The following is a 13,407-nucleotide window of genomic DNA, read 5'->3' on the forward strand; positions in this document are numbered from 1 at the left end:
CCTCTCAATTTCTCTCTGTCTCTGTCCAATAATAAATAAATAAAATATTTTTTAAAATAATAATAAATGGGGGGTCACACCTCACCTAAAGGTGGGGAAAGGCAATGGAGAAATAGTCTGGATGGCTTCAGATCATGGGAGAAGGAGAAGAAGCAAAGAAAAGGAAGAGGAAAGAATCAGAATCAGTGGGGCCATCAGGAAAACTCTGTTCCTATAATGGTCCCTAGGAAACCCTTGCACCTGTCTGAGAGGCATTGAAGGACACAAGTTGGGGGTCCCAAAGTCTATAAACAAATGTAGAGACTGAGTTAAAGACAAACAGCTTGTTTGAAAATACTGGTTTAAAATATTGTTTTCCAATTTTATTGAGATACCATTGACATATGACATAGTATTAGTTTAAGATGTATCACATAATGTTTTGATAGATGTATATATTATAAACTATTATTGTAGGTTTAGCTTTATTATACAGTGTATTTGAATTCAGGCTGGTGGGGGCTGAAGCCCCCAAGCACCCAAGCAGGACAGGAAAGTGAAGGCTGAGTGAAGGCTGAGTGAAGGCTCTTGGAATAACAGTCATTAGAAGCAGCATCCTGGGCTCTCACTAAGAGCTGTGGCCCTCTGCACTCCACAGAGTCAGGTGTCAATAAGAAGAAAATTACAGAGCATCTTGAAAAGTCAGAGACCCCAATTTCCCAGCCTAGGAAAAGTGGTGACTGGTGAATTCAAAGAGTAGATTTCTGGTTTTAAGACAATAGATTGTTTTAAGGAGTGAGGAAAATGCTCCAAAAATACAGTTCTTTTGATATTCTGTCAAGTTCTTATTGAAAGAACTACATGCTGGAGAGACTTAGGCCCATTACTGGAAAAAAAAAAAAAAAAAAGCTAAAGGAAGAAAAAGAATCTTATAGACACAGTGTTTGGATAAGAAGGTCATATTTACAAGTTTCATAGTGACTTCATAAAAAATGTGTACTTAAGGTCCGAGGGGAAAGTCAGAAATAACTCATCCCCTAAGCATTCATTATGTGTCTAGTGCTAGCTAATATAGGCCCAAACTTATCGTTGATCATTTAAGTAATAACAGAAAGTTATGGGGATTTCCAAGGATTGTCAAGGAATTTAAAAGACAATGTACATTTAAGTGGAAAAGATGACATATGTCCTTCAATGTGATTACGTTAGGTAATGAGAAGATCTCAGGACAGGTAATGCAGCTGCTTTCTCTTGTCCTCTCTCAGATACTTCACTTTTTCTGGGTGAGGAAAGGAATCACCAATAGCCTCCAAATGGCCACCATTTGGGTTTCTTATGCCATCTTCTGATGATTGTTTTTCAACTACCCTATCTCCTCTTCTCCAGTACACAAACACACATACACACATACACACACACACACACACACACACACACACACACCACACCTTATATTCCTGGTGGGGCCATCAACTAGGATGCCCCATATTATCATCATTGCTGATGAGAAAAAAAAAAAGTCAGACATGTGGAGTATGCATGAAGACTCCATTCAGAAAACTTTATGAAGTATGGAAGGGCGTTCTAATATCCTCTCTTTATGCATCTCCTCCCCACTATTAATATATGTTACAATATACTATAGGATAAGAACTTCATTAAAAGCATCCTTTTGTCCTCCTAACATTTTTCTTCCTTTTTCCTAGTCTTTCCTCCCTCTTGTAAACTTGCTATAACTGGGCTTCATTAAAAAATTAAATGTGCCAATATCATTGCTAAATACTTCATATGCACTAGTTCTTTTTAATGCTTACATAAAAGAATTTTACCCCTAGGTATTCCAATTATATCCATATTACAGATGAACAAACAGATTTTAGGATCAAGTTAACCTTCCAAAGGTCATATAGTTTGCTAGTGATTAGATTCAGGATTTGAATAAGATATTTCATTTCAAATATAAACTATTATAGAACTCATAATTATTCTCCTCCTATCCAGTTGAGGTAGATACTTGGTGCCAATCTAAGAAAAAAAATCGCTCTCACTGCTCTTAGAAAAAGATCATTCTGGGCAGAGGGTAGATAGCATAATGGTTATGCAAACAGACTCTCATGTCTGAGGCTCCAAAGTCCCAAGTTAAATCCCTTGCACCACCATAAGCCAGAGCTGAACAGAACAGTGCTCTGGTTAAAACAGAAAAAAAAAAAAAAAAAAGATGATTCTAGTGGCTGAGTGGTGGTGCACCTGATTAAGTGCACATAGTACTAAGCACAAAGATCCAGGTTCGATCCCCCAACTCCCCATCTGTAGGTGGGATACTTCACAGGTGGTGAAGGTCTGCAGGTCTCGATCTTTCTCCCACTCTATCTTCCTCTCCTCTCTCAATTTCTCTCTGTCCTATCCAATAAAGTGGGGGGAAAAATGGCTGCGAGGAGCAGTGGATTTATAATGCCAGCACCAAGCTCCAGCAATAACCCTGGAAGCAAAGAAAAAAAAGAGGGGGAGAGGGGTCAAGCGGTAGCGCAGCGGGTTAAGGGCACGTGGCACAAAGCACAAGGACCTCCTGGTTCGAGCCCTAGCTTCGCACCTGCAGGGGGAGTCGCTTCACAGGCGGTGAGGCAAGTCTGCAGGTGTTTTTCTTTCTTTCCCCCTCTGTCTTCCCCTCCTCTCTCCATTTCTCTCTGTCCTATCCAACAACAAATGACATCATCAACAATAATGACTACAACAACAAGGGGGGAAAATGGCCTCCAGGAGCAGTGGATTCATGGTGCAGGCACTGAGCCCCAGCAATAACCCTTAAGGCAAAAAAGCCGGGGGGGGGGGGGGGGGGGGGGGAGGGGGAGAAGAAATATATTCTGCATGGGTTCTTTAAGCCACTGCCACTTAGAGACTAGGAATAAAAGGGTCCCATGTTTTCACTTGCAAAGGGGAATTTGTTTGAGAAAACACTGTGTAGCATGCCCCTGGCTTTAGAACACTGACAGGGATGAGGCCTGATTACAAGACCAGGGGTCCCTCATAGAAGGAGATTGAGGAAACATTTACATTCTCATCAAGAAAGCATCACATTCAGAGATGAAACAGCTCCCTTCACTGGAGTATCTACTTTATCTCCTGAGCCTTCAGATATCAGATTTACTCATTATAATATCATGGCTCCAACTGATATTCTTTCTGAGATCAATCGCAGAGGAATCAAGCTAATTTGAGATTATATGCCCGCTGCCCTTTCCTATGAAGAGACTCTTCTTGTTTCTAATTAAACTTTTTCTTCTGTGATAAATGCCAAGGTGCCAGAAAGATCACTATTAAAAATGAGAAGTGGGGGAGCCGGGCGGTAGTGCAGCAGGTTAAGCACAAGTGGCTCAAAGCACAAGAACCTGTGTAAGGATCCTGGTTCAAGCCCCCTCCCCACTTGCAGGGGAGTCGCTTCATAAGCGGTGGAGCAGGTCTGCAGGTGTCTGTCTTTCTTTCTCCCTCTCCGTCTTGCCCTCCTCTTTCCATTTCTCTCTGTCCTATCCAACAATGAAGACATCAATAATAACTACAACAGTAAAACAACAAGGGCAACAAAAGGGAATGGAAAAAAAAAGAATGAAAAGTGCCAGGAACATGGGTTCATTGTGATGTTTCTTTGCTGTGCCTGAGTAAACTTTGTTGTCAGTGTTAAATGTGATATGGGAGTTGGGTTCCTTCAAGACAAACAACTAAACTTCAGGGGCTGTACCATCTATGCACACCCAGTATCAGAGAGCCCCCTGCTGCCACCCAAAGATAGGTGTGCAGAAGACTGATGTGAGGGTAGCAACATACCAAAACCAGTCTATTCCCAATCCTGAAAATTAGATTAATAATCCATAGGGCACCTGTTTAAGTGCACACATTACACTGCACAAAGATCAGGGCTCAAGCCCCTGCTCCCCACATGCAGATGGAAAGATTCATGAGTAGTGAAGTTGTGCTACAGGTGTCTGTCTCTTTCCCCTATCTTCTCCTCACCCGTCAATTTCTCTTTGCCCTTCTCTCTCTTTAAAGATTTTGTTTGTTTATTTGTTTGTTTATTTATTAGAATGAAAAGAGGAGAGAACCAGACATGGTACATGTGCTGTTGGGATTGAACTCAGGACCTTATGCTTGAGAGTCCAGTGCTTTATCACTGTCACCTCCTGGACCACTCCTCTCTGTTTCTATCCAATAATAAATTTAAAAAATAAAATAAATGCTTAAAAAAGAGATTAGTAACCCAGCAGACCACTTCTTGGTATCAATATCATTTGGTGGGAGAATAGTGACAATGGAACCAAAGAGTGACATCAAGCTACAGCTCCAACTTCTACAACCCAAGAAACAAAATCACCTTTATTGAGTACTTCCTATGGGCAAGGAGCAGTTAAGACTTTTTACAGACTCTCTGCTAGTCTTCATAAAGGTACCAAGAAATAGCTCTTATTACCAAGGTAAGAATACTGGCAAATGTGAAAATGCTCTTTGCTTGAGCACTTCAAGATGAGGATCAGAGCTCAGGTCTGTTGTATCTTCTCGCTATTTTCACTTCATCTCTGAGTCCTATTTTCCTTTCTTAGGAAGTAAGGATGATAACCTCACGGGGTTGTGAAAGTGAGATGGAGGAGGGCTAGTGAATGAGGATAACAGGCTTTGTCATTGCAAAGATAATGCTCCGAAGGATAGGGTAAGCTTGATTATGATCAGCATCTCCTTTGCCCACCATGAGCTCCCTGTTCTTGGTTTCTGAGTAGTACCAGTATATTTAAGATCAGGTTGCTGTCTATATGGCTACTATATCATATGATTTATCCATCTTTTGTGTATGAAATAGAGGAGTCACTGTTTGGGGGCTTCTTGTCCTCCTCAAATTGCTGAGGAGACAAGAAGTCCATTATTGGGTGAAGAGCAGACATTGTTAATCCTCCCCCAGCCCTTTATTAGGTTGGAAACATAGAGAAATGCAAATTCCAATGAGTAATAAAGACCCCTAGCTTCTCATTGCCAATTGGGGCTCATTGTGACTCAGCAGAGAGTCATCCTTTCCTGTCAGACCCTGGTATCTCCATTAAGCACTGAATGATTCAGAACACTTTATTCCAATCTCCTGTGCCAGAGTGACTTCTGGCTTCAGTTTTAGAGAACTTCCAAGCAATTTTTCAATTTCATAAACATCTATGTCATCATAACCTCATACATTCCATTTATTTATTTGAGTAAACACTGGGAAGATCATATTGGGTATATTTTGTTAGACTGACCTTTTCAGTGGCAGTTTAATGCTATCTTGTGCAGAGACATCTGGCCCCAAGTTGTCAATATAGCAATAATAATCCAACTGAGGCAGGGATAGGTGGTGGTGCACCTGTTTGAGCACACATGTTAACAGTGCACAAGGACCCAGGTTCAAGCCCCCCCCTCATAACCACCTGCAGGGGGAAAGCTTTGCAAGTGGTGAAGCAGTGCTGCATGTGTCTCTCTGTCTCTCTCCCTTACCCTCTACATTTCTGGCTGTCTCTATCCAATAAGTAAATAAATAATTTTTTTAATTTAATAGTAATAATCCAACTGAGTCAAAGGGGACAGAGGAAGAGACCCTGATGTCTCATGTGGATTCAAAGAGTGGCAATGGTGTTTAATCCACATGGGTATTCTGGGTTAACCATCATAAAAATTTGATCCTTTGTGGATCACCAGAGCATCTGCTACCTCCTTTATGAATCTAAAGTAGACATGATTCAGAAATACAACAGTCTTGATGATATTTATTCTTCCAATCCATGAGCATGGGATATCTTTCCATTTCTTGGTATCAGTTTCTATTTCCTTGAGTAGCGACTCATAGTTTTCAGCATACAAGTCTTTCACTTTTTTTTTTTTTAATATTTATTTAATTTATTTCCTTTTGTTGCCCTTGTTGTTTTATTGTTGTAGTTATTGTTGTAGTTGTCGTTGTTGGATAGGACAGAGAGAAATGGAGAGAGGAGGGGAAGACAGAGAGGAGGAGAGAAAGATAGACACCTGCAGACCTGCTTCACCGCCTATGAAGCGACTCCCCTGCAGGTGGGGAGCCGGGGTTCGAACCGGGATCCTTATGCCGGTCCTTGTGCTTTGCGCCACCTGCGCTTAACCCGCTGCACTACAGCCCGACTCCCAAGTCTTTCACTTCTTTGGTCAACTTTATTCCTAGGTATTTGATTGATTTTGCTGAAACAGTAAATAGGAGTGATTTCTGGATGTCTTCTTCTTCAGATTTAGTGTTTGCATAAAGAAATGCCACTGATTTTTGTACATTGATTTTGTAGCCTGATACCTTGCTATATTGCCTAATAACTTCCAGTAATTTTCTGCTGGATTCTTTAGGTTTTTCTATATATACTATCATATCATCTGCAAAGAGTGAGAGCTTGACTTCGTCCCTTCCAATCTGTATTCCTTTGGTTTCTTTCTCTTGCCTGATTGCTATGGCAAGAACTTCTAATACTATGTTGAAGAGTAACGGTGACAATGGACAGCCCTGTCTAGTCCCCAATCTGAGGGGAAATGCTTTCAGCTTCTGTCCATTGAGTATGATGTTGGCTGTAGGTTTGCTATATATAGACTCTACTATCTTGAAGAATTTCCCATCTATTCCCATTTTTTGTAGAGTGTTGAGCATGAATGGGTGTTGGATTTTGTCAAAGGCTTTCTCTGCATCTATTGAGATAATCATGTGGTTTTTGGCTTTGCTTTTATTGATGTGGTGAATGACATTGATTGACAGTCATTCCCAAGGGGCAAGGTGACAGTGGGCAATTTTGAATCTTCTCAGTTAGACTTCAAAGGCACTCATATTTCTTTTTTCTGTATCCCTGATTCCAATCAAGAGAATTCTGTCCCATTATTTCTTCATTCTCTCTCTCTCCTGTACTTTTGCTACTGTGTTTCTCTGAGTCTCTAACTTCCAGTTGAAAAAAGAGACCAGCATGGTAGAGGAGGACCTAGGCTGGAGGTGAGAATGTTTTGCAGAAATCTGAGAAATTTCACACAAGTGCCAATAACTGTATTTACTGTAAACAATTAATCCCTCCAATAAAAAAAAGATAGGAAAAAAAGAGGGAAGCCAGGAACAAGGGAGACCTAACTTTTTACATTGCTCTTTCACTTAGCAATTTTTTGCTCTTAACATTGACTCTGGAATATCAGTTTCCTCATCATTAAAATGGAGATAGGAGTAATGATCTTGTAGACTGATAGTAGAATAAAATGAAGCAAATGATATAAAGTTGGTAACTCAATTCCTGGTTCACAGTATGTGCTCAATAAATGTTATACCCTATTGGTAGTGTACTTTACCCTCAAGATATTCTAGAATCCCACCAATTGGTTAGCTTTCTACTAGTGTGCCCTCCCCTTGGCCCATTCTCAGATTAGCCAGTGGAGCCCAATACTGACTGGAACCATTTTTAAAAATCTAACTGGTCTCATTCCAGGAATTTCATGTCACTTCTTATTATAAATCAATCTGGGAAAATAAATGTTCCCAATCTAGTAGTGCTTTTTCACCACAAGCCAACTTGAGCCACAAACTAGACCAGGTTTGTCAATGACCACATAAATAGATTCTTATAGCCCAACTTGGAGACCTTTGGCCTTAAATCCTACCAGCTCTTGTCCAAGAGAAGGTCCATTGTGATAAGACTATTGGCAGTAAAGACAGAGATCTGGCTCTCATCAGGGAGAAGGGGACTCCATACCCTCATTTAGCCTGGAATGGTCCAGTTTGCACCAGAGTAATTATTAATAGTGTCCCTTCCCTTCTCAAAAGAATTCCATCTAGAATGATAAACTATAGAGTATCTATGGAGTAGATAGCATAATTGTTATGCAAACAGACTCTCATGCCTGAGGCTCCAAAGTCCCAGGTTCAATCCCTGCACTACCATCTGCCAGAATGAGAAACTGAAAATAATAAATTCAGTTATACTAACTCCTAGTTACTGAGCACTTGATAAGTTCTAGGCATCAGTAAAAAGATCTGGATAATACTGTATAAGCCATATGTTCCCATGTGTGTGCATCATCTGGATCCCTTTAACTGAGCAACTGCTGGGAAATGCTGGCTGTTCATAATTCCCCTCTGCCAAGAACTGACTTCAAACAGTAGCCACCTCTGCTTAAAGGTGCCCATGTCTCCACCCAGGAAATAGCCCACAACCCACAACTGACTATGAGAAGTACAGGTATGAGGGGGGTGGGGACAGGGAAACACAAAATGACTTTCCCCATTAATTCAAGGTTATATTTTCTATGTGGTACAATTCATGCTCTAGAATTCCTGGTGGGATCCTAGCAAATCAACAAAGCTTTGAAGCATTCTTACCATCTCAGACTCTGCTTTTAGGGGATCAGACTCGAGCTCTTTGAAAGGCAAGCAGCTAGCTACCAGCAGAGATAGGAGTCTTAACCACTAAGTAGATGTGACCTGTATTGTCTATATGATTTACATGATTAAAATGATGGTCATCAAGAAATATATATCATATAACCACTGGTTGATTTTACTGTTGTGTAATATAGAAAACTGAACACATGAACTAGGAAAAAAAAATTTAGGGGCTGGGCTGTAGTGCACCTGGTTAAGTGCACATGTTACAAAGCACAAGGACCTGAGTTCAAGCCCTCAGTCCCTACTTGCAGGAGGAAAGCTTCATAAGTGGTGAAGCACTGCTGCAGATATCTCTGTCTCTCTCGCTCCTTCTCTATTCCCCTTCCCTCTAGATTTCTCTCCATCCTATCAAATAAAAAAAAAAAAAGTCAACCCATATCTAAGATCATGGGAGAACTATTGTGGTTATCACTGGTGGGGTGGGGGAGTTGGGAGAAAGAGGCATAGAACTTTGGTGGTAGATGTGGTATGGAACTGTACCCCTATTATCTTATAATCATACAAATCACTATTAAATCACTGTGTCAGTGGAAAAAAGAAAAATAGAACTCAATAGAGAGAGAAAAAAAGAAATGTATGTCATATAGACCTTCATATGATGACAGTACTGATGGCAGCCACACCTACTTCTTATTTATAGCCAGCAGGCTATAAACCAATCTCTTTCCTATATATCTGATCCTCTAACAATATCATAAAATTCATTTTATTATCTGCATTTTTACAGTTGAGGCAAGAAAACTTGGAGAATTTAAGAGATGTGTCCATTAAAGCTTTAATTCTAGGTCCATCTTTCATCAAAGGTCACATGCTTTTTTCTACTTGGTTTCATAAATTGCTCAATGAATCACTGATTAGATGGGTTTCAGTTGGGTTTCACATCAAAGCTGATGTTCCTGTAATAATTTAGACAGATTATTCCTCTCCCTGCCCCACTTTTTAAGCTGTTTCTGACCACCATGTCTTCACTTGGAAGAAAGTCAAATCTCTCTGGAAGTAGCATGTCAATATTCCCTTAAATTAGACATAAAGAAAATCAAATTAGCCATATTGGAGAAAGTAAGGTATACCACATTTTTGTGGATTTTCTATGTAGGAAGAGAAAATAGAATAAAAGGAAAATAACAGAGCTTTAAGGAGATACAGAACAACATTCAAGCCTAGATCTGTGTAATGATTTTTGGCAGAATTTTCAGTATTTCCAAGCCTGTCTGCTCTATCAATATCTATCAATGCTCTGTCAAATCTATAAGATTTATCTCATTGGACCATAAATATGCCAAAAATATATATTTCCCTTACCTCTTATCTTCCATTTTCATAAAATTTATATAATAACAAACTTGGGTCTTGTGTTCAATTCTAAAAAATACCATTTCAGATGGACTATTCCTAAACAAAAGAAGCATAATCTACTTTATGACAAAAGGTTTCCATTAAAATGTGGAACAGATAAAAGGTTCATCCAGGTTGATTTATATAAATACAGAATGAGTCAATCTGGTTCTCAAAGCTAAACTTACATCCAAGGGGCATCTCTGAGCAGCCAATCTCAGGTCAGTAAAAGAGGATAGATCCAGTGGGCAAACCTATTTCCATCACCCCTGGCAAATCCAATTTACTCTGCTTCCAGCTTGGTAAAATGAAAATCACTCAAAGTCCTTTGCAATACTGTGTCCAAATGCTACCCCACACCCAGTTGGCTTCCTGAACAACTAAAGGCCTGCAGTGAGTAAGTCATGTGTGTGTGTGTGTGCGTGTGTGTGTGTGTGTGTGTGTGTGTATACATACAGTTCCAATGAAAAACAGGCTTCTATGTCTAGCTTTGAAAAATCGATCTCTTGGCCTTCATCCTGACATTTATTATTTCAAAATGCCTCAGTTCCTATCAGCATTTGTGCAGTTAGCACAAGGCGAAAGAACTCAGACCTATGAGTATTGCAGATGATAAATCTTTTCTTTAAAAAGTAACTTTAGTATTTTCATTCTCTGAACATGTTCATTAACAAAGAGTCCTAAAAGCCAATAATATAAATATAAAGTCATAAATATTAAACACACACACAATTTATAACTGGTAGTTAAGAAAGGAGAATTATCAATGATTTTAATTTTATTGGACAGTCTTCCACTGGCAAGTGAAGAAAATTAATGGCTCAACGATTTCCCCTGCACATGTCTTTCCTCAGTTCATTCATTCAGTAATAATTTCTTTAGGAAGTACCAAGTAGTGTGCTGGGTATTGGAAATTTATCTGTGAAAAGGTCAGATGTAAATTCTGTCTTTTGAGATCAATCAGCTTGGTTCATCAAGAGTTAACAAAATAGAGCTATATAGGTTCCCCCAATTTGCTTATGTCTTTTCTTTTATCCTGAAACCCAAGAGTTGTGCTTAGAGGTAAACATCACCATTAACAGCTTTGAGAAGCTAGAGAAAAATCAGCTTTGCTTCTTCACTGCCTTCCAGTTTGGCAATGCACTCTACACTACTCTCCAAGTAGTGAAGGGGAGGGAAATTGCCTGTACATTTTTCTGATCTCTAGATGTGGCCCCAGATTCTGAATTTGGATTCTAACTAGTGAATCAGTAGTTACTGGCTACTACTGGAGGGAGCAGTATCTGCCGCAGGCTTTAAAAGCCAGAGCTGGGAAGAGATAGGGCCATCTTTCTGTGCTAAGAGCAAGTTTTGCTTAGAAGCTTCCCATGTAGCTGCAAGAACTCAGTGCAGTTCACTGAACCCTCAGGGTGAATCCTCCTTCCCCAGAAAGTCAGGGAACAGATCAGATAGTGATGGTACACAGTGTGGCTGAAATACTCCAGTGGGAATCCCAGGAAGGGGGTGAGTCTGAAGAAATTCTTACAGAAGGAATGGGGATTAGCAGGGAACTCAGATTGCTTAGTTCCTTCAAATCTCACAAGATTGAGTTTTTAGCCGCCGCCCCACCCCTACCTCCTCCCATCACCACCACTTATCTTAAGAAAAAGCTAGTAAGGAAGAGGGAGGTTAAAGCTGCAGCCAGGGCCTAACTCTTCAGTGGGCTCAGATGCTTGGCTCCTAATCCCCTACTTCTCATTTCCTCCCCTCCCCCAATCAGACTATCAGGAGGAAAATGAGAGTTTCCTATATCTCCTTAATGCACAGCGGAAAAGGAAGGCCATTGCCCCTAGGCAGCGCCCGGTTTGCAGCCCCAATAGGACAAGAGCACAGAGGTTAGAAGATAAAGTGCCAAATTCTGGCCATGCCACTTCGTGTTTTGATTTCGGGCAAATCATTCTTTCCGAACCCTGGTTTTCTCACCTGTAACTGGAGATGATAACCTAACTCATTGGCTCCCAGAAAGTATTCAATAGGATCATATGCATAAAACTCTAAACACGAATGGGCTGGTACAGAAAGCCCACAGTGATTATTCTTGTCTTATTATTCTTTCCTAACCGTGTCATCAACCCCTCCGTGCTAATAGCTGAGCACCCCTACCAGGGCAGCTCCCGCCGAGCAATCGTGCAGAATCGGAGTGCCCGGCGCCTCTAGCAGCCCCCCACCCTTCCCAAAGCTCGCAACCTCCACTGATCACCCCGATATCTGCCTTGGGTGGGGAGAAGGGGGCATCTCTCAGCATCCTTCCAAGCATCAACCGGCTGCGGGGAGCCCAGGAGCCCGGAGGTGGGCTCCAGCCGGGGGTGGGGGGTGGGGTGGAGGGGTCGCAGCGCCCAGACTCTCCCGCCCCTTCCCCCGCGAGCTGCGAGCTGCGAGCGCGCAAAGGACAGAAAGACAGAAAAGCGCGGATACTGGACCAGGCTTTGACGCGGATCTTGAGCTCGCCATCCTGAGGCTCGGGCATGGCCTTCCTGGTGACCCGCAGCTTGTTGAGCCCCCCAAAGCCGGCCAGCACCACAACGCGCATCTCCTGGGCGTCCCCAAGGCGGTGAGAGCCTCCGCCGCCGCCCTCCGCAGACTCCTTGCCAGCTTCCTTCTCTATCATTTGCTCCGTCTCCTCCGCCTTCTCCACGCCTTCCTTGGCCATGGTACTCCGAAGTGCGGGGCGCACGGGCTTTCGACTGCTGCGGCGCGGGGGACTGAAGCTGCGGTCCTGCGGGTCCCTCCTGTTGAATGTGGGATGCTCAGCGGTGCAATGGCTGCAGCCTACCCAAGCCCCGCCGCGGTCCACAGCCTCCGCCGTAATCTTCACAAGAGCTGCGCATCTGCCCGCGCGAGCCCCTTCCCTCCCCACTTTTCTTCCCTACCCAGACGACACTTGGTCGCCAGTTCCTGATTCAATCCCAAAACAGGCTCTTGGTCGCCTCCTCAGAGATCATATTTGCCCAAGAGAATCGAATAAAACAATCCACGAGGGTGTCTGGGCCTACCTTGTGGGCGCAGTACTGGGTTATATACGGCGCAGGCTGGACGCCTGGAAATTGACGGAGATGAATATCTGAGCTTGGAAGACACCTCCCAGGGAAGAGGTTGCCTCCACTCCAACCAGTCCGCTGAGGTGGGCATAATAGATTGGAAATTGGTATGTTTTCCCGAACCCGCTGTCCTGGCTGGAAAGGTGGGGAAGTTCGGGAATCAGGAAACTGAAATTTTCACTCTCCCTGCTCAAGAGTCCAAACCCTAGGTCTTGTCACTCTGAACCCTCAGAACCTGTGCGGATGCTTTTTACCAGGCCCCTTGAGGAACACCTTATGTTGGCCAGTTACCAACATCTGCACCTTCCCCTGCTAGTTAAAAGGCTAAGGAAATGGGTCCTGTTCTTGTTTACACCCCAAGACCGTCGATGTGCAAACATTGTGGCAAACCTTGCTGGGTATGCCTATGCACACACACCACACAAATGCACAACAAGCATCGTCCTGTTGTCTCATGTTTTGTTGTCCTCATTACTGAGAACCTGTGTGTGGGAGTGGGGGAATGCATAGAAAAACTTTAAAAGGGCGGGAATAGATAGCATAATGGTTATGCAATGAGACTCTCACGCCTGAGGCTCC

The 13,407-nt window shown here is 42.3% G+C and overlaps 1 protein-coding gene across 2 annotated transcripts in view; it reads right to left on the minus strand.

Moving 5' to 3' along the window:
• VAT1L (vesicle amine transport 1 like) overlaps positions 1-12,567 on the minus strand; it is a 179,183-nt gene extending 166,616 nt beyond the window's left edge. Inside the window, exon 1 of one of the 2 annotated variants that reach the window (XM_060185132.1) lies at positions 12,211-12,567. In XM_060185132.1, the coding sequence (XP_060041115.1) occupies positions 12,211-12,440 (230 nt within the window). In that variant the 5' untranslated portion in view covers positions 12,441-12,567. The remainder of the gene's footprint in view (positions 1-12,210) is intronic. The other variant, XM_007516633.3, reaches the window with a different exon arrangement.
• Between the last annotated feature and the right edge of the window lie 840 nt (positions 12,568-13,407).

This window comes from Erinaceus europaeus, chromosome 2 (genome assembly GCF_950295315.1).
Source record: "Erinaceus europaeus chromosome 2, mEriEur2.1, whole genome shotgun sequence".
Taxonomy (NCBI): Eukaryota; Metazoa; Chordata; class Mammalia; order Eulipotyphla; family Erinaceidae; genus Erinaceus; species Erinaceus europaeus.